This window comes from Erythranthe guttata, chromosome 6, assembly GCF_056151865.1.
Source record: "Erythranthe guttata isolate IM_541 chromosome 6, IM_541, whole genome shotgun sequence".
In the NCBI taxonomy this organism is placed as follows: Eukaryota; Viridiplantae; Streptophyta; class Magnoliopsida; order Lamiales; family Phrymaceae; genus Erythranthe; species Erythranthe guttata.
This window is the reverse complement of record NC_142538.1, coordinates 2,721,858-2,743,423: the sequence shown is the minus strand read 5'-3', so window position 1 is coordinate 2,743,423 and position 21,566 is coordinate 2,721,858. Positions and strand designations below refer to the sequence as shown.

The 21,566-nt window shown below is 42.6% G+C and overlaps 3 protein-coding genes across 4 annotated transcripts; 1 reads left to right on the top strand and 2 right to left on the bottom strand.

Moving 5' to 3' along the window:
- Window positions 1-979: 979 nt before the first annotated feature.
- LOC105977981 (uncharacterized) lies at window positions 980-1,995 on the bottom strand. The gene has a single exon (XM_013003386.2). It carries the CDS (start codon window positions 1,769-1,771, stop codon window positions 1,082-1,084), a length of 690 nt encoding a protein of 229 aa, XP_012858840.2. The 5' UTR covers window positions 1,772-1,995; the 3' UTR covers window positions 980-1,081.
- A 13,499-nt stretch (window positions 1,996-15,494) lies between these two features.
- On the bottom strand, window positions 15,495-16,771 carry LOC105977429 (RING-H2 finger protein ATL74). Of its 2 annotated transcripts, XM_088819419.1 has the most exons (3): window positions 16,649-16,771; window positions 16,510-16,590; window positions 15,495-16,197 (listed from the first exon to the last, which is right to left on the bottom strand). In XM_088819419.1, the coding sequence occupies exon 3, from the start codon at window positions 16,170-16,172 to the stop codon at window positions 15,573-15,575; it is 600 nt and encodes a 199-aa protein (XP_088675545.1). In that variant the 5' UTR covers window positions 16,173-16,197; window positions 16,510-16,590; window positions 16,649-16,771; the 3' UTR covers window positions 15,495-15,572. The 2 variants fall into 2 exon arrangements, with proteins under 2 accessions (XP_088675545.1, XP_012858193.2); XM_013002739.2 differs by lacking the exon at window positions 16,649-16,771 and having other exon boundaries at window positions 15,495-16,207; window positions 16,510-16,592.
- A 1,590-nt stretch (window positions 16,772-18,361) lies between these two features.
- On the top strand, window positions 18,362-20,682 carry LOC105977952 (Basic-leucine zipper (bZIP) transcription factor family protein). Its single transcript, XM_013003353.2, has 4 exons — window positions 18,362-19,182; window positions 19,498-19,630; window positions 19,925-20,009; window positions 20,091-20,682. Exons 1-4 carry the CDS (start codon window positions 18,704-18,706, stop codon window positions 20,465-20,467), a joined length of 1,074 nt encoding a protein of 357 aa, XP_012858807.1. The 5' UTR covers window positions 18,362-18,703; the 3' UTR covers window positions 20,468-20,682.
- Window positions 20,683-21,566: the final 884 nt, after the last annotated feature.

Below are 21,566 nucleotides of genomic sequence, written 5' to 3'. Positions count from 1 at the left end.
ATATATAAAATCAGTCTCAGTTAAGAAAGCTCCATCACCTTCCCTTTCTGCACTTTTGGATTTAAGGATCGATTCAATTTAAAATACAATTATATATCATATATACAGAAAAAAGTATTATTATTATAATATAATAGAATGATTATGAAATATTTGACTGTGAAACTTTTTGAGGGTCAAAATCGACAGCTGAATGAATTCCACCTTCAAAACAAAGATAAAGTCGTTGAGTTGACCAAACCCAGCTTTTAATTCAATTACGAAACACGTTTCTGATTACCATGTAATAATCTTATAAAACTCACTTGTATTATTAAAGGCGAAGATTCAATAAAAAATATGCCTAATAAATGAGCAGCTATGACTATAATATTTGCGATAAGTTATTAGAATATGAAACATCAAATAAAGTACAATTATAGTTAATTACGGTTAATCTTCCCACCCAAAGGAGGCCTAAAAAATAGTAGTTTAATTTTAGGGTAAATTACAACTACCCCTGAGGTATGGTTAATTTACGAAAAAACTCCTCTTGTTTGGATAATTACATCTACCCCTCTACTATGATTTTTTCTTACACCTCCACCCTTATGGTGTCAAATTCAACATAATCACCTTGATTTCGTGGGATATGCTACATTTTCTGATCTGATGCACCGCAATCTGATATAAACAAGCTAAAAAATGCATATTATGATCATCTTGCTTCAAAATGTAGAGTTCGAATGAAATAAAGTCGGTACAAAAGTGATAATATTACATATAATCTCGAAGATTCCACTAAATTTGAAACCGCAAGCGCAGACGTGTAAGAAAATTTATAACTGATGGGTGATTGTAATTACTCAAACATGAGATGGTTTTCGTAATTTAACCATAACTTAGTGATGGTTGTAATTCACCCTTAATTTTAATAACATAGCAGCAGAGGTCAAAACTGCAGCAGAACCAGATTGAACAAAATACTTGGAGCAGGTGATAGCATCAAATCAATTAAAAACCCATTGTTTAATATTTCTCTTCACATGTAATTACAAATTTTAGCCCCAGAAGGCAAGAGATTTACAGAACAATCTTTAATTCACTGCAACAACCAAGAATCTCTGAATTGTTCTAAAGCAGTATCCCTAAAATTATTAACCCTCATCAAGCAGAAATGTGTGCAGAAACCCAAACCCATCCCACCACAAACTTTGCTCGTCTTCAGCAGATAACAAGCGGGCCCACATTCAGATTCCTTCCCCTGCACAACTATTCCCCAAGCCCTAGTCACACCTTCCCCAGATTCTTCATCCACATTCTCCTGCCCTAATTCCTCCACAAAAATCAGCCCATCTGGCGATTTCGATTCCCCGCTTCTCCACTCGTTTCTCACGTGCGGCCATTTGTCCTCAATCGCCTTTTCCGTTTGGATCGTAACGGCGTCGTCTTGCGAGTAGATTTGGACAAGTAAAGGTGCTTGCTTTAGGTTTTTTACAATGTCGGTCACGGAGTCCTGCACCCATGAATCGATCTTCTGCGACGAGGCACCGTCTTTTTTTAGGGTTTCCGAATCGGCGGCCATGGATAATTCGTCTGGGTGAGGTGAGAGAACGGCTGAATTTGATGAATTGATCGGTGTTGATAGAAGCCGTTTAGGGATTCTGCTGGTGGTTTTGGAGATGGGTAGAAATGGATTGGGGGGAAAAATAATCTGATTGGAATTGTTTGTTGAAGAAGGAAAAGAGGGGTGTAATAATTTAGCTACTGAATGAATCCCAATGGACGCCATCTCCAGAAAAAATAAAGATGGCGATTTGGGAGAAGATGGAAATTGTTCTGGTTTTTCTAGGGTTCTTGCTTGAAAAGGGAAATTGGGGAAAAATTACAGATTGGATATGAATTTGGGAATTGGTAGAGAGAGAATCGGAGAAGAAAGGATGGCCGCGTAAAGGAGAGAGAGAGAGAAGAGAGATTCGGAGGATTACGAACCTCAAGAAGAAGACTGTGTTGTGTACGACAAGACTTCTTTGTCATTGGTTCTATTTATTAAGAATTTTTTTTCCGAAAAAATAAAATATTAGTTCAATTTAAATAAAGGGTAAATTACAAACACCCCCCTGAGGTATGACCAAATTACAAAAACACCCCTCTTGTTTGGATAATTACAACCACCCCCCTCAACTCATCAAATTTAGTGGAATCTTCGAGATTATATGGAATATTATCACTTTTGTACCCGTTTTATCCCATTCAAACTCTACATTATGAAGCAAGATGACCATAATATGTGATTTTTAGCTTGTATATATCAGTTTGTGGTGCATCGGAGAAACTGTATTTTTTACACAAATAGTACAAACTAGAGCACATTTCACGGAATCTAGATGACTATGTTGAATTTGGCACCATAAAGGTAAGAAAAAATCATAGTTGAGGGGGGTAGATGTAATTATCCAAACAAGAGGGGTTTTTTTGTAATTTGACCATACCTCAGGGGGTGTTTGTAATTTACCCTTTAAATAAAATATTCAAGATAATATTATTATATTAGTTTTATTTACTTACAAGAATAAGATTATATTTGGTGAGGTTATATTTTAATGAACCTTTAACTTGATTTAAAATTAAAAAAATAATTAAAATGATGGGATTTGGAATATTTGTTTAATATTTAATTTATTTTTGATGAATTTAATTAGAAACACATGCGCAAAATGGGACCCACTGGGGCTTACATACACACGTTGTGCACAAGCCCACAACGCTAGCCATTAATCATCAGCACACGACACGCACGCACAAACCATCTTTTCACACGCGCGCACAAACAACTAACACACCGTCACGCACGCACAACACACACCGGCCTGCCTATACACGTGCATGAAATTATCTTACGCAAATTACACACATTGCACCAAATTACGGTTTCACTTTGTCATGAGAAAAACGTTTAAAAAAAAAAAAGAATACAAATTTAATTTTTTTCAAGGAAAATCAATTGGGTTTGGTCCATATTTAACAATATCATATCAAAGTGTAGTTTGTGTTATTTCATGGGTTCCAAGAGGGTTTTCAGAGCCATGGTCCACACTTAATCATGTAGTAAAAATTGTCGGAAGTCTTCGGTGCGAATAAATATGGTGAGATCGCGGGCGCAAATGGCAGGCGGCTCGAAGAGCTCCAAATGAGAGGCTCGGTGTTCATTGATTCGAGGCTCGGCCGAGTGACTCGATTGTTGGATGTGAAATTTCCACATTGCAACTGCTAGTGCTCGATCCTAAGACCTTTTCACCAACTTACCATCCTTAAATTAATTGAGTTACTCGTGTGGGCTTTTATTGCACATACATGATATTATTGAATGGGATGTAAACCTGTTAGATATTGGACTATCCAATTCAATCAAGAGTCCATTTAAAAGGAAAATCAATTGGGCCCCCAATAACCATATCCATTGCACGTGACTGATAACTCGGCCCAAGATGTTTTCCTCATTCGATTTTACACCTACACCCTCTAAGGTTTGGTGTAATTGTGCCTAGACCCCGTTAGTTTGAATATTCAACCCTATCTCATCTCCACTGGTAATTTCCAAGATATATTGGGTTATGGGATTTTTTTTTTTATTTTTTTTTCTTTTTGAGAGTTATGGAAATTCTAGGGTAATACTATTGTTTATTGAAGCCATTACAAGGGTGGTCCAATGTTGAAGGATGCTCCTTGACTTGTCTCAATCAAACCATATTCCTAGTTATTTTTGCTACAAGTTCTTTGCCAAAATTTGGCTCAATATTGATTATTAAATAAAGCATTAGGTAAAAAGTGTGGAGATTCCATTGTATGAGCACATTATTTTGATTCCGTGTGTTCCAAACATGTTATGCCTTTTATTCTTATTATTCATTCTATGTGCTTTTCAATTCAATTTTATTTATGTCACACTCATCTAATCAAATAATTATTTATCATTCATAATTATATATTTTATGTGTGATTGAATAATTATGATAGATCTAATATACCTCAATAATTCAATGTAGCATGAAATAACCATCTACAAGATACATTGAGATGCCTAGTTAGGTCAGTCCAATGTGCCTACAACTTATTTATTTATTGGGTCACGAGCCCGATTGAGAAGACCACTACTACAAAAATTCAACTACCTTCAAATAAGGTTTGGGCTCGACTAATTAACCTCAGCCCAATTGACAAGGTACAAATATCGATTTAAATCATTTGTTAAAGGTACGTTCTAATCATTCAAGCAAGACAATATTTAATATTCTCTCTATTATTTTCACGATCCGTACGTCTGACGTGAGTGTCGGAGGGGTTTCCACCAGATCACCCCCGACTTAGTTTACGTGTATTCAATTCGCAGGAACATCAAGATTATTAAGGTGTCTCAGGACCATCTAGCTCGAGTGTCAGTGATCCAATTTGCTCTCCCAATTCCTTCTACTCCACTACCCAATATGATCTAATGTTAAACATCATCATGTCTAATAATTAAGATATGAATCGTGTGCCACTAATTGTAGTTGCAATCATTAAAAGTAGTGAAAAATGGCAAAGTTGAAGTTTATCACAACTTAAAACTACTTGATGTGTGTTTAAATTATGGTAAATTGCTTGTCACCCCATATAAATTCATAGTTTTTGCACTGTCCCCCTCAAAGAAAAAAAAAATGTCCCCTGCAAAATTTTATCCTTCGCTTGCAAAATTTCAATGGATTATTCACGTGAACGGAGCGTTTTTATTGCACGTTGTCCCTTCAAATATATTATTTTTCTGCATATTGCCCCTTTAAAATGTTATTTTTAGTGCACTATGCCCATCTAAAATTAACTTTTATGCCAAGTGCAATCAAAATAATATTTACGGGGTGATTTGGTCCGTAGGTCTTCGTCTTCCTCAAGCCAGCTCCGTCCGTACTCCGGGTGAATAAACCTGCAACGCCGGGAGGGGTTCCCGGCGGGAAAGCTCCGACGATCAAGTCAGTGATCGGAATAGAAGAAAAAGTGTATATGCAATATAATAGTGATTGGTGTAAAAATCTCGTCCCTCTGTGTGTGTGTTGATTCTCTTATTTATAGATGAGGAAAGCTTGGCCTCCAAGGCTTTCCTTTTTTAGGGTTTCTCTTTTCCCCCAAGTCATGTATCTTGGGCCTGTATTGTCCTGGGCTCGCCTTACCTCATTTCGGTATTGGGCTAGCGAGTTAAAGTACTCCCACGTAGTTCCGAGGTTCGCGCCATACGACGACTTCGCTCATGGTACCGAGCTAAGACATCATGGGTTCTTCATTATGGGCCTATCATATTGGGCTTACCCTAATGGGCTTATGTTTATTTGTTATTTGTCAAACTAGCCCATATCAACTACTCCCCCCTACTCCTTATTTATAAAACAAGTCGGTTTTTTCTTTACCTCGTTTTATAAGTACGGAGTATTAGTTCGCACTTCGATTTAGATTTACGTCGGCGTACACAGCCCCTCGTCCTTTCCCTTTCATTAATTGCTCTGACACCCCGCGTGGTTGGTTCAAGTTCCCTAGGTCATCATGAGAAGATTTCCATCAACGTTTTTCGCGCTAGGTTCGAGGTAATCTGCATTAAATCTTGTCCGTTCGGGTGGGCGGTTATGATTGATTTTTTCTCTTTCCTAGGTCATTACTAGGGGAGTCCAATCGACACTTCTTGCGCCGAATTCGAGGCGACCTACTTTGAATCTCGCCCGTCCGAATAAACGGTTGTGATCAGAGTTTCCACTTTTCCTCCTCCTATAAGTATCTGACTTCCACGAATTTTCAGAATTTTTTCCTCTTCTTCATCTCTACGCTTTCCCTATCCTTGTTTACCTCCGGCGACTTTGCTTCTCGAGAACCAAGTTCTTTTCTATCCGTGCTTGTTTTCTTCTTCGACAAAGGTACTACTTCTTTCCCCCCATCTTTTATTACCCCCGCCTTTACTCTTCGAATTGATAATGTCTGCCCGTTCTCCTGATCCTTTCGGCCAAAAAATGCCCTCCGGGGAGGGGGGTGAAAACCCCGCCTTTTCTATTTCTTCTTCGTCGGAGGAAGGACCCTACTTCTCCCCCTCGGGCAAGCTCTTAGAACGGCCCAAGAAAAGGGGCAGAAAAGAGGTTTCGTCTTCTGCGAGGAGTGGTTCTCCTTCCTTATCTGAAGGACGAGATCCGGATGACCAGTGGGGACCTAGTACCTTAAGCGAAGTAGATCTAGCTAACTTAGTTCGTGACATAGGCCTCCCTACCGATGTCGAGTTAATTCTGCCCTCGCGAGATGATCGCCCTCTAAACCCTCCTTTAGGCTTTAGTACCTGGTTTTCCGAGCAGTTCTACTTTGGTCTTTCTTTCCCTATCTCGCCTTGGTTCTCTGAAATCGCCCAACTATGTAATGTATCCCTCAACCAATTCCATCCTCACGCTATAATCATCATGACCGGATTTCGCATGTTGTGCGCCTGGTCGGGGGTGATTCCTACACCAGCTCGCTTTCGAAGCATCATGGTTTTAAAGAATTCGAGTCCCTTTCATATCTCCATCTCGGCCCGTCCGGGTTTCAAAATACTGATGCCACCTAACAAAACCGATGGGTGGCAAGGTCACTATTTCTTTGCCAGGAACCCTGTTGACACCCCCTATTTGTGTCCTTGGCTCGCCACCCTGCCCGAGAAGAAAAGGGGGAAACCTTTGGCGATTGACGAATGTTTATTAAAAATGATAACCCACTTTCAACCGAGCTACGGCGTCCCGGATAGCCTCACTAGCTTTCCGCCGATGCTTCGCCACTTCTATTTTCACGACAACGGCACGTACTCCCTAACCCGGGAAGATTTAGGTGGGTTTGGTTGCGATACATGTCTTTTATCCCGGTTTATTGTGTTATCTCGGATACGTATTTCCGTCGTCTTATTAGTTCCTTGTCTATTTGTTCTGCGCCTCATTTACTTATCCTATTTTCCCAATTTTGTGGACAGATTTAAGGATGAAGAGGATGTTCCGAGGCGACAAACCGGCTACTCGTCCCTCCGAGCCGGAGCCTGGATTCGACGCATTCGAGTTCCAGCGCCCTCTGGTCGCTGAACCTGAAAAGCACTCCTCGGAGGAGGGATCTTTAAGACCCAGGCCTCCCAAGAAAAACGCCGCACCTCCTCGCGCCCGAGGTGGACCACGGACTGAGGATTCTGAGCCTCCCCGGCGGTCTTCCGCCATAGTTCTGGCCTCGTCGCCACCTCCTCCTCCAACCGAAGAAACGGTGGAAAAAGAAACTGCTCCGAAGAAGCGGAGAACTGACCTGGCCCTTGGGGCGGCTGGATCGTCTTTGCCTGCCGGTTTTGGGCTTCATCTTTGCAAAAACGCGGAGAATGCCATTGCCGCATGTCGGTCTTTGGCCTTTCCCACCGACATTGCCCATTTCGGGCAGATGAGTAAAGGCGACCGTCTCGAGCTACTTCTTCACAACATTACGCAGGTTTGTCTGATTTCGGATTATTCGAACCAATTCCTTAGCTTCATATTTTTATCCAAGGCTAACCTTGTTTGAACTCTTTGTACATGTAGCAATTCGCCATCGCTTTCTCGGGTCCTTTGGGATGGGATGATGTCTCGCGTGAGGCATACGATAACCAAAAGAAGGAGGTGACTCAACTTCGAAAGGAAGTTCGAGGCCTGAAGGAGAGTTTGGCGATGTCGGAATCGTCGAAGGAAGGGCTGTTCTCCGAGGTGAAGAGGCTGCAGGAGAGGGAGAAGATCTTACAGGCGGAGAAAGACTCCCTGGGTTCTCACGTCGCCAGCCTAGAAGAAAAAGCCAAAGGACTTTCCAACGAGCTGTATGCAGCCGGGGTACAGGCCTCTACTAATTTTGCCGAGGGGGTGAAAGAAGGACAGAGATTGTTCCCGGGGTCGCCCGAGGGTCTCCGTTTTATCGAGGAGTTCGTTCGTCGTTTCTTTCACCGGTTATGGCGTTCGACTACTTTCACCCGAGAAGCTTCGGGGTTGGCTCGTTTCTTCTTCTCCTCGGCGGTTGCAGCCGTTCGAAAGAGGTTATGTGGTGCCAGCATCGAGTTCCCGTTGGTGGAAAGTGAACTGGCCGAAGACCTTCCCGATGACGTGATCCCGGGTTTTGAGGGGGACGTTAATGAGGACCCTAACTTGGAATGGTGGAGGCCGGTTTACCAGGGCCTCGTTGAAGAGTTTACCCGTCAAGGAGCCATTACGGACTTTGTCGGGGACATTGGGGCCCTTGGAACGGTGGTTAGTTCCGAAGAGGCACAGCCAAGCCTCGTTCCGCCGCCCCCTCCGGATGCTGAGAATCGAAGTGAAGCGGGTGCAGCAGTTCCGAAGTGAAGACCATAAAAAGACTTAACCATTTTTTATGTTTTGTATTTTGAATATGTATTTCTTTAAACATTACGTCTTTTATTTCCTTTTGCCCTGTATCCTTAACAATTTCTCCGTTTTTCCTATATGCTTGAAATGTCTCTATTCGCTTTTATGTCTGTGTTATTCTGGACTTCAGACTTAGTCTGTCGATATCCCCACTGATCTTCAGTGGCGTTTATTCCTTAAGCTTATCCATCAGTTCAATCTTGTACCACTCCTATATTTTAACTTAGCACCCACTCATAATATTTTGCTTATGAATACGCGAGTTAACGCTACAATGAGACACGCGAGTTAACGTCACAGTGAAACACGCGAGTTAACGCCACAGTGAAACACGCGATTTAACGCCACAATGAACACGCGATTTAACGCCACAATGAAACACGCGAGTTAACGCCACAGAAAACACGCGAGTTAACGCCACAAAGAAACACGCGAGTTAACGCCACAGTGAAACACGCGAGTTAACGCCACAGTGAAACACGCGATTTAACGCCACAGTGAAACACGCGAGTTAACGCCACAGTGAAACACGCGAGTTAACGCCACAGTGAAACACGCGAGTTAACGCCACAGAAACACGCGAGTTAACGCCACAATGAAACACGCGATTTAACGCCACAATGAAACACGCGAGTTAACGCCACAGTGAAACACGCGAGTTAACGCCACAATGAAACACGCGATTTAACGCCACAATGAAACACGCGAGTTAACGCCACAATGAAACACGCGATTTAACGCCACAATGAAACACGCGAGTTAACGCCACAGTGAAACACGCGATTCAACGCCACAATGAAATACGCGATTTAACGCCACAATAAAATACGCGAGTTAACGCCACAGTTATAGCTTAAGTAAATAACACAAGTACTTTTTTAACGTGGAAACCCTCCAGATAAGGAGAGAAAAAACCACGGGGCCTAGCCCAGATCGGAAAATGGATGTTTATTAATGGTTTTCTGTGCGTACAAGGTGTGTCTCAATCTTATTGACTACCTGCATTACCCCTTTTTTTTTTTTTTTTTTTTTTTTTTTTTTTTTTATGCGAAGAAGCGTTTCAGATGTATTATGTTCCAAGCCCGAGGTAACGGTTTCCCGTTGATGTCTGCCAACTCATACCCTCCGCCGGCCAAACACCTGGTGACTGTGTATGGTCCTTCCCAATTAGCCTCCAACTTTCCCGTGTGTTTTAGCGCGTCAGCTCGTCGCAAGACGAGGTCTCCGATCTGGAATGAGCGGGACCGCACCCCTTGATCGTATCGAGCCTTGATTAGGTTCTTACTTCGTTCCATGTGCAGATACGCCGCTTCTCGTAGGTCAAAAACCTCATTCAGCTGTGTCCTCAGGGCATCATCGTTTGTCCTTTCATCAAATGTGGCGATGCGGAGTGTGTCCATTGCCACCTCGACCGGAATAACAGCATCGGTCCCGTAGGTTAACCGAAATGGCGTCTCGCCAGTAGCTGCTTTGACTGTTGTCCGGTAAGACCAAAGGACTGAGGGCAGTTCGTCTACCCAACTTCCCCCTAACTCGTCCAATCTCTTTTTCAAACCGTTGACAATGGTCCGGTTTGTGGACTCCACTTGACCATTAGCCTGGGGGTGTGCTACCGCCACGAATTTCTGTGTTATCTTCATTTCTTCGCACCACGCACGAATTTTCTTGCCGTTGAACTGAGTGCCATTGTCCGATACGATGCTTCTAGGTAGACCAAACCGACAACAGATGTTCTTCCAGACGAAGTGCATGACCTCGTCCTCTGATATTTTTGATAAGGCCTCAGCTTCGACCCATTTAGTGAAGTAGTCTACCGCAACAATGATGAACTTTTTCCGGCCAGTGGTTTGAGGGAATGGTCCCACTAGGTCAATCCCCCATTGAGCAAAAGGACATGGAGCACTCATGATGATCATCTCCTCCCCCGGTTTATGGATAAGTGGGGCATATTTTTGGCATTGTGCGCAGTGTTGAACGTATCGGTGTGCGTCTTTTTTCATACCGGGCCAATAATATCCTGCCCGATATAACTTCTGTATGAGGGCCCGAGCTCCTCCATGCTCACCACAACCACCTCGATGTACTTCATCCAGAACATGCTTTATCTCCTGCTTTCCCAGACACCTTGCATCTACTGTGGTGAAGTTCCTTTTATATAATGTCCCATGCCGTACGTAAAAGTGTCTTGCCTTATATGCCAAGCGGTGCTGCTCTCTTTTGGTGCCAGCTCGCTCTCCTTTGAAGTATTTGAACAAAGGCGTTCTCCAATCAGGCTCTTCGTCTATTACCATTATGCCCGGTGTTGGGGTAGGGGCGATGAGGATAGTGATCTTTCTTTCAATACAATCGACGACTGACGACCCGACTTTAGCGAGGAAGTCAGCTCGCTGGTTGTCATTCCTCGGAATTTGATGCATGGTACAGACTTCGAAAGCTTCTTGCACAGCTCGGGCTTTATTTACATAACTCTTCATTCTATCGTTTTTTATTTCGTAGTCACCTTCGAGTTGGTGTATTACCAATTGAGAGTCGGAGTATATTCGCACCACTCGCGCTCCGAGCTCTTGAGCGATCTCCATACCTCGGATAAAGGCTTCATACTCTGCTTCATTATTGGAAACTCGGGGTAACCTAACGGCAAACTCGACTTCCGCTCCAGTGGGATCAATAACTATTATCCCTGCCCCTGCTCCTGTGGTTGTAGATGAACCATCCACATAAATTTTCCACTCCTTTTCGATGGGTATCCTGGTGGTTTCTCGGATGAAATCTGCCAGCGCCTGTCCTTTGACCGAGGTACGGGGTTGGTACTGAATCTCATACTGTCCTAACTCGATGGCCCATTTAACAATTCGTCCTGACGCGGTAGGTTGACCTAGGGTCTGCCGGAGGGGTAAGCTTGTGCGAATTACCATGGTATGCGACAGGAAATAAGGCCGGAGTCGTCGCGTAGTGAGAACCAATGCGTACGCTATTTTCTCGACTTCAGAATATCGGCTTTCCGACGTAGTGAGGATCTTACTAGTATAGTAGATCGGTCTTTGCTGATTATTAACTTCCTTAAACAAAACCGAACTGATGGACTCATCGCCTACTGACAAGTATACGAACAGGGTTTCACCCTTTTCAGGGGTGCTAAGAATCGGCAGGCAAGTAAGGGATCGTTTTAATGCTTCGAATGCGAGCTGGCATTCGGTGGTCCATTCGAACTGAGCTGTTTTCCTTAGTACTTTGAAGAAAGGCAGGCTCTTATCAGCCATTCGCGATATAAACCGAGCTAGGGCTACAACTTTTCCTGCCAAGGACTGGACTTCCTTAATAGAACGAGGAGGTGTCATCTGAAGTACGGCCTCAACTTTATCTTGGTTTACCTTAATGCCTTCCCGATTAACAACGTATCCCAGGAACTTTCCCGCTTGTATCGCAAACGCACATTTAGCAGGGTTTAACTTCATTCCATATAAACGAAGAGTTGCAAAGGTTTCGGCTAGGTCTGCGAGATGCGTAGAGCGCTTCTTGCTTTTAACTAACATATCGTCAACATAAACTTCAATGTTGCGTCCGAGTTGGGCCCGAAACATCCTATCCATTAATCGCTGATACGTGGCTCCTGCATTTTTTAGGCCGAAAGGCATCACCACGTAACAGTAAGTCCCCGTGGCGGTGACAAAACTTACTGCTGGCTGGTCCTTTTTGTCTAGCGGAATTTGGTGGTATCCCTGCGAGGCATCCATCATACTAAGTAGTTCGCATCCAGCGGTGGCATCTACAAGCTGATCTATGCGAGGTAAGGGATAATCGTCTTTCGGGCAAGCCTTATTTAAGTCTCGGAAATCGATACACATTCGCCATTGGCCATTGGCTTTTTGCACTAACACCGCATTGGACAGCCACGTAGGGAACTGAATTTCCCGGATGTGTCCGATTTCCAGAAGTCGCTGCACTTCCTTCTGTATGATTTCGTCCTTTTCGGTACCGAAGTGCCGTCGTTTCTGTTTGATAGGTTTACACTCAGGCCGTAAATTGAGCCTGTGCACAACAGTACGAGGTGAGATACCAGTTAGGTCACTTGGTTGCCAGGCGAAGACGTCTTCATTAGATCGTAGTAACGCTATTAGCTCGTCTCGGAGAGATGGTTCTAGATCCTTGCTTATCCGGGTTTGTTTCATCATCCCGGGGACGAGATCAATCATCATCAATTCGTCCATAGGTTGTACGTGATTAGTCTTATCCTCGGGGTCAACTCGGGGACGCTTCTCGTCTCCCAAATCTTCTTTGGTGAGGGTATCGCGTCGGCCTTTCTCTGCTATCTTAACCATTTCGACATAACACGATCTCGATTGAGTCTGGTCGCCCTTGACCTCTCCCGCCATCCCATCAACTGGGAACTTAAGCTTTTGATGAATGGTCGAAGGGACCGCCCGAAAGGTATGTAACATTGGTCGTCCTATCACGATGTTGTACGAGGTCGGCGATCCTTCAATGATGACAAAATTGACAGTTTGAGTGCGCGTTCGAGGTGGAGTTCCTATAGTGACAGGGATTTTAACTTGTCCGATCGGCGTCAGGGACCCTCCTGTGAACCCAAATATCGGTGTGGTGACGGGGAAAACCGGGAGATCAAGCTCCATTTGTAGGAAGCACTCGTAAGATATGACGTCCACCGAACTTCCAGGATCAACGAAGGCGCGAGCGACGTCGTACCCTCCAACGTTAATCGTGATGAGGAGAGGGTCACAATGGAAGTCGTCTAGGTCCGCTTCATCTTCAGGACCGAACGAGATAGTGGGGTATTGACGATACTTCGGTGTAGAGATTTGGCAAACTTCATGATTATTTTTTAGGCTACCGAGATGACGCCTCCTAGCTCGGTGAGTATCTCCTCCCGTAGGACCCCCTGAAATCATCTGAATGTATCCTCTTTTCGGCGCTGGCGGTGGGGGCGGTGCTCGTGGCGGGTTCCCGGACTGGGCTTCACGCTTTTGTCCCCGAGGTGAATCTATCTTCACAAAATCCCCGATCTTGTTATCTCTAATGAGACGTTCCACTTCGTCTTTCAAATGTGCGCAATCGTCGGTCGTATGTCCATACTCATTATGGAAACGACAAAAGGTTCCCAGCGCGGGGTCTCGACGGGGGGCTCCGCGAGCGGTTCGAGGCCACCGAAGATCAGCTCTCTTCTCGATTGAGTATAGCACCTAGGATAGAGGAGCTGTAAGGGGCTGGTATGATTGGAACCGAGATCCCTTAGCATCCGGGACAACACTCCGACTAGGAATATTGGCATCCCTGCGAGGTAACATGGGCTCCTTGCCTCTCTTTACTTCGCTGACCCGTACGTTTGTGGCTTGGTGAGATTCTTCCACTTTCTGTTGGCGGGCTTCTTCTAAGTTAATGAACCTAGATGCTCTTTCTAATAAGTTGTCGAAATCAGGTGATGGCTCCAGCGCTAGAGCTCGGAAAAATTCATCATCTCTTAACCCTTGTGAAAGGGCCGCCATGAGCACCTCGTCACTGGTAGTCGGGACTTCCAGGGTAGCCGAGGTAAACCGTTTGATGTAACTCCTGAGGCTTTCCTTTTCTTTCTGGCGGATGCTAAACAACGACAGGGAGGTTTTTTTGCACTTTTTCGAACTGGCGAACTGGTTCATGAAGGCCTTGGCAAATTGTTCGAAAGATTGCACGCTCCCGGCAGGTAACAAACCGAACCAGGCCTGAGCAGATCCGGCTAGGGTGGTGGCGAAGGCACGACATCTCACCCCTTCCGTGAGCTGATGAAGTGATGCCGTATTGTTGAAACGGCTTAGGTGTTCGGCGGGATCCGATGTACCATTGTACTCGAACGAGATGGGTCGGTAGCTAGCGGGTATGGGGTCATCATCGAGGTGTTTTGCGAAAGGGCTAGATCCCACGAGATCTCGCATTGACCTGTTCCGTAGGGCCTTTAATTCGTTCATATCGCGTCTCAGGCTGTCTACTTCGGTCCTGACTCCATGACTGTCGCCTCTTCGATTTTCCGAATAACTGTCACCTTCGTCATCAGTCCGCCCCTCGTTTGGAGAGCGTCTCAGGTCCCTTTTGGGTCGGTTATCCTGAGGTAGGGATTGGGCGTAATTTCGGATGGCTGTAGTGATCATGGCTTCTACTTCATCTCGGGTGTACGTGCGCTCATCAGGGGGCGGAGCCGGTGCTGCAGCCGGTCTTTTCGAAGCAGTTCCAGCGCTCTGAAATTCAAAAGAAGGGCTTCCCGAAAAGAGAGGGATCCGTCTCTCTTTATCGGGCGTGAGCAGGCTGCACCCAGACTTCTCTCTCGAGGCAAGCGGCGGGTCAGCGCCAGGTGTATCATGAGCTGCTGCCTCCAGTTCCTTCTGTAGGTTTCGGGTAACCGTGTCTTCTCCTTGCATTTTTCTCCACGTTCTTAGCTCAGATCTGGACTTCCGGGGGTAGATCTGATTTTTCCCGGAAGCTGTTTTCCCAAAACTTCAAGATTTTCCCACAGACGGCGCCACTTGATTTGGTCCGTAGGTCTTCGTCTTCCTCAAGCCAGCTCCGTCCGTACTCCGGGTGAATAAACCTGCAACGCCGGGAGGGGTTCCCGGCGGGAAAGCTCCGACGATCAAGTCAGTGATCGGAATAGAAGAAAAAGTGTATATGCAATATAATAGTGATTGGTGTAAAAATCTCGTCCCTCTGTGTGTGTGTTGATTCTCTTATTTATAGATGAGGAAAGCTTGGCCTCCAAGGCTTTCCTTTTTTAGGGTTTCTCTTTTCCCCCAAGTCATGTATCTTGGGCCTGTATTGTCCTGGGCTCGCCTTACCTCATTTCGGTATTGGGCTAGCGAGTTAAAGTACTCCCACGTAGTTCCGAGGTTCGCGCCATACGACGACTTCGCTCATGGTACCGAGCTAAGACATCATGGGTTCTTCATTATGGGCCTATCATATTGGGCTTACCCTAATGGGCTTATGTTTATTTGTTATTTGTCAAACTAGCCCATATCACGGGGGTTATCCATTTTCTAATTTTCTAGGGGGAAAGTGCAAAATAAAAAAATTATAGGGGTGACGTGCATTTTGTCCTTAAAATTAAGTACCTAATTAAGAATAATAATTACATTCCATTTTTTCTTAATTTCTTTTCCACATTACAGAAAAAAAAAATTAAAAAAAAATTAATTAGCCCACCTCATCAGCAGAGCTAGTAACAGCAGTGGCGTCACCATGCCCACCTAATGACGCAATCCCCAAACCCCTCCCCGCCACCGTCTCACCACCACCGGATTCCGCCCGCTCCGCCGCCAACGACCGGCGGCACGTGGGGCACGACGAATGTGAAGCCAGCCAAACATCAACACAGTTAACGTGAAAACAGTGATTGCATTTCGGCAGAACCCTAATTTTCTCACCGTCCAAAAAATCGCCAAGGCAAATAGGGCAATCCGTGTAGAAACCCCCTTCCCCGGAGGAATACACCGCCACCGGAATGCGGCGGAGCACCGCCTTCTTGAGTCCCCTCCTCCCAAACACCGACTGCGCCTCGCTCCCGGCGGCGGAGCCCATCCTGGTGGCGCACCGGAGCATACACCTGATGATTGAATTTATCCCTAGCGCGCAAATCAAAGCACACAGTAACGCTGCCAGTATGATTACCATGTTAGTGTCGAAATTCGTCGCCCCTCTGGTGTAGCCGCTGCGGCTTCCGCCGCCGTTAATCGGCGGTGCACCACCCGGTGTAGGATCCAGCAGCAAGCGGTGCCGCCGTTGGTAGAATCCCATCGGATTTGGCTTTAAATTAACAGTACTATTCAAATCTAAATAATTAGGAATTCAACTCAAATTCCGATTAAATAAATGAATTATGAGAAAGCAAATCGGACCACAAAAGAAACGGAAAACAGAGAAATCATCTCTGTAATATCAACACAAGCTTTAATTTTCCCTCCAAATCTCGAAATGCTCGTAAAATTCACAATCTTTGTAAGATAAAATGAAAAAGTACAGGAAAAAAATAAATTATTTTTTTATTTAATGTTTCCTGGGATAATCACAAACTTAAGTTTGGGAAACAGGATAGGAAAAAAGGGGGAAATTCATACACAGTGAATCACTGTACCTGAAATTAGGAATTTCTACCAAACTGCATATGCACACTTTTCCAACAAGTAACAAACCTTAAATCACTACCTCCAACTGTCTTTTTTTTTTTTTCTCTAAAATTATTTTTTATGATCAAGTGCGGGGAAAAACACTGTACAGAAAGGAAGATGTCGTTATTTGTGAAGAACAAACTTGACGAAACCTTACCAACACATCTAGTAGAGGGCTAACTAGTTAAGGGAGGAGGGGGAATGCTTGAGAATTTTGATTAGGGTACCTGATCCCACTTTAATCATAATTAGCTTAATAAATAATAATCATTAATTATTAAATAAATAAAAGAAGCACCAAATCATTCTCCCACTCTTGCACTCCTCCTCTGAATTGACGGGTGAAAGCAATTCTTTGAGCACTTGTGTTTGCATAAAGTCTCATGTACGGGTGCTAAACGAGCTCAGCCGACTCGTGAGCTCGAAAAAAGTTTGAGCTCGAACTTGAGTATTCGAGATCAAGCTTTTTTTTTTGTTGTTTGTGAGCTCATCAGCCGACTCACGACCATTTATAAATATATTAACAAAAAATAAAATAAAAAATGAGCATGGACTCGAGCTCGAGTCTGGTAAAACATGCGACCTCGGCTCGTTCACACCTCTAGTCGCATTCAACCGCAGTTAAGTTTATACTGGGTTTTACAATTATACCCATACGTGTGGCTTAGGGGAGAGATGGACACTCACAAGTCACATGACACGCACTAATTAATATTTTTTTCGACCTAATATGGATTGTCAATTGATTTAAATCTTATTTTTTTATTTTTTGATAAGTATCAATTGTTTCAATTCTATGTTTATAATAAACGACATATTACATTAATTATTTTGTAACTACAATTTGTGACATATTATACTTTATTTAAAAGGGGACATAAATAAATCCATACTACATACGAGACTCGTGACTACATGTGGCCAAGGGCACTGGGAAATCAACATGGCATTATATATGGGTCCATAAAATTGGATGACATATAATATAATTGCGTAAATATTTCAATTGATGTAACATTTGTTTCAATTATTTTTTTTATTTATTATTTTACGTGTATTGGTGCAAATTGATCTACATAAGTCATGATGTCTTGGCCTACTTTAATAAATTCCATGCTCTTATTAATTGGCAGTTGACGGTGCCAGGCTGAAGTTGAGTGAACCACCGAGGCAGGCGGTGGTTCATTGGTGGCAAACGCCGCCGGAATGTTGAGTGCTCCGACATTTGTTGCTTGAAATTACACTCTCTTTTGAATGTGAGATTCATGTGATTGGGGGTTGTCATTTTCTTTACATGAACTGTAATAAAGACTAATAATATTAATTTGTTGGTTTATGTGGAAAAAGTATTAAATAAACTCTATTTTTATGCAAAAAAAATAAAAAATTCTCGAAAATGAATATGTAATATTCTTATTTTATTTCGACAGTCCCAATAGGCCCACTAATTATTCTTTATATTGGGCTACCAAAGAGAACCTAAAACTTACCCTCCCATCCGCTAATAATTAAGCTAATTGACCAATCTCATTAGTTTAAGGATACGAGCCCGTTAGGATCCATAATCATATTTAGAATTACACCATAATAAAGATTCTACTAATTAAACTGTAAACAACACATCTAAACTCGTATTTTCAAGGTAAGTGTTCTTTTACGATTTTAGTTCTCAAGAATTCTTGATCTGTCTACTTGTCTAAGTCGCTGATTTTAGCGTCGGATGATTTTTGTCGGATCAAACTCCGGCCCACCTCATAGTAATACATTTTACACCCATAAGTTAAGCAAGATATTCATGAAATTGCATGAGAAAAATGCAATAAAATTAAACATAATTTCCAAACAAAAAACATAAATGACCATGAACCAAAAAAAAAAAAACCTATGGTTGCATCCGGGTTAGGGGGGCAGGATCCCCTGCAACAACCCCACAACATGAAATGATTGCACCCATAAAAAGTCCACCCTTGAAACTCCAAAGTCTTCGTCAGTTACAAACTTTCATACCCCATTTTTTCACCTAGTAAAAAACACACACACTAGCTTTTTTTTTCTGGTCAACTCCGAACCAGAAAACAGTTACTCTCAGGCAAAAAATAAGTGCCGACTTTTTTTTTTATAACTACAAGTATTTCATCAGTGGCGCAGTGGGGTTACAAAATGCAAGATCCAAAGGATTCTTCGATGAATCAAATGCCGCCGTTTTCTGCCGCAGCAATGCGGCCTTCCAACCACCGGAGGGCCCACTCCGAGATGAATTTCCGGCTGCCGGAGGATTTGGATCTGGCGTCAGATCCATTCGACGCCGCCGCCGCCGCCGGGGGTTTCGATGAGATGGGATCCGAGGACGACTTCTTCTCCACTTACATGGACATGGAGAAGCTCAGCGCCGGCGCCGGCGCCCCCGGCGGATCTGGAATCGGCGACTCTGTTTTCGACAATAGCGGCGGAGCCGCGGAGGAGGATGGGGAGAGGAGCGGCGGCGGCGGCGGCGGTGGTTCTAGGCCGAGGCATAGGCATAGCAATTCGGTGGATAGTTCGAATTTGTTTTCGACTGATAGCAGTATTGAAGCTAAGAAAGCTATGGCGCCCGAAAAACTCGCTGAGCTATGGAGTCTCGATCCTAAACGCGCCAAAAGGTATTATCTTTTATATTAATAATTTTTATTTTATTTGCTCTTCGAATTTTGTTCTTATTAATTAGCATATACATAATATATATATATATATATATATATATATATATATATATATATATATATATATATATATATATATATATATATATAATGTGCATGTATTGTGTCATTTGAATTTGAATTGTTTTGAACAATGGATTTTAGATTGGATCTTAAAATAGATCTTTGAGCTGAACATCATCATCATCATATATATGTGTATGGCATCATCAACTATTTATTTTGTTATAATCAATTATGATAATTTGATAAAAGGATTTTGGCGAATCGACAATCGGCCGCTCGATCGAAAGAGAGAAAAGCTCGGTACATGTCGGAACTCGAGAGAAAAGTTCAAACCCTTCAAACTGAAGCAACAACTCTCTCTGCACAATTGACATTATTCCAGGTATGTATGTACCTTCTAATTATTGTTATTATTATTTTCAGTTTCAGATTATCCGGTTAATTAATTATTTCGATTAGGAAAAACGTAGCCCAAGAAAACACGGTTATATATAGTGTCTCGACGTATTAATTTTGTCATCCGAAATTCGATTATTTTAATTATGAGGGTCATCTCTAGTTTCATCATGAATAGTCTAATTTTGTCAACTTATACGCATTGTCGAAAATTTATATTCCAATTAGAATGTTCGTTCGTCGACATTTATTCGAAGCTCAGATATTGTACTTTTTTCAGAGAGATACAACAGGGCTGAGTAGCGAGAATACGGAGCTTAAGATTCGTTTGCAAGCCATGGAACAGCAAGCTCAGTTACGCGACGGTACGTAGAATCAGATTGATTAAAATTACCTTTTTACCCTTTATTTTTCGTTCGAGTAATTAAAATTTGTTTCACTTGCAGCGCTTAACGAAGCACTGAAGCAGGAAGTAGAAAGACTCAGAATGGCAACCGGAGAAGTATCTGCAGCTAATTCCGACACGTTCAATTTAGCAATGCAGCATATTTCTTACAACCAGTCCGGTTTCTTCTCCTCCAATCAGCATCAAGCTCGCCCGAACAACAACAACTCCTCCCACGCAGTGCAGATGCCGCAGTTTCACGCATTTCAAGCTGGCTTTTCGAATCACCAGCATAATAATATGCAGGAACTTTCTGGATCAATGCACCACGATCCTCTAAGACATTTTCAAGGCCTCGATATTAGCAGCAGAGAATCTAATCTCGTTAAATCCGAAAACCCTTCCGTTTCCGCCACTGAAAGCAGTAGTACATTCTGAATTCTCGTTTTTTTTTTCTCGTCTGGAAAAACCTATTTGTTTATTTGTTCATAAACTGACACGACGATGTTTAGCATGATCAAGAATCATCACTAATCAACATTTTTTTCATTTTTTTGCTTTTTAAATTTAACAGTGTGATTAGTTTTCGGTTTGTAAGTTGTTGTAATAAGAGTTCTTTTTCTTTGGTCTGTTTACAGAATTTGATGTCGAAATTTATTTTTGTTTTACGAAAACTATGACGTTAACATATTAGAACAAACCGCAAGGGGACCATCAGAAAGGCCCAAATAACTACCTCACATTCGTATCTTTCTTCGATATCAAATCGATGTGCAAGTAGTGACCATATATTTTTATTTGCAAAATACTGCGTATTTTCATTACATCAATTAAATCCATTCGTAAGATTCACGATCCAATCCAATTTAATTAGATTTTTCATTCTCATTCTCTTTATGGAGAACGAGTTGCTAGCTACGACCAGATTGCGTGGATCGAAAGAATTTTTTTTAATCTTTAACAGTCGATCTCTACTGTTAAAAAAAACCAGGACCGTTTGCTTTTCAAGATGCTGAGTGAGTTCAGACTCGAACTATTACTTAATCGTCTCTTCTAAGTTCTAACCTATGCAACTCAAATGTTGCCAATTCATCGTATAAAATGATCTAATAATGTATATATATGAAACAAACACATTCTCCTTTTGAACTATATATATATATATATATATATATTTTTATGATGAAATTAAATCTACACACCGATTTGTTGACTTTTTGTATATATTTTATAAGACAAAAGAAATAGGCTAGTGTTGCAATATTGGACCCCCAAAATTAACTTCCCTTGTTAGGTCACTAGGGGCCAATTGTGGCCCATCACCCCCACATTATTGCACATGGAAATAGCAAATTTAGGAGAGGCAACAATTTAAAAATTAAAAAAATAAAAATAAATATTAAAATTAAATAGTGAGTGAGTAGTCTCATGTGGGACAATTTATGTGGCTAGTAAAAGTGGGCAAAATGTTTGGTTTTTTGGACCGGATTTAATTGAATAAAAGGGTCCATGTAATAAAATGCAATGAAACTAGTCT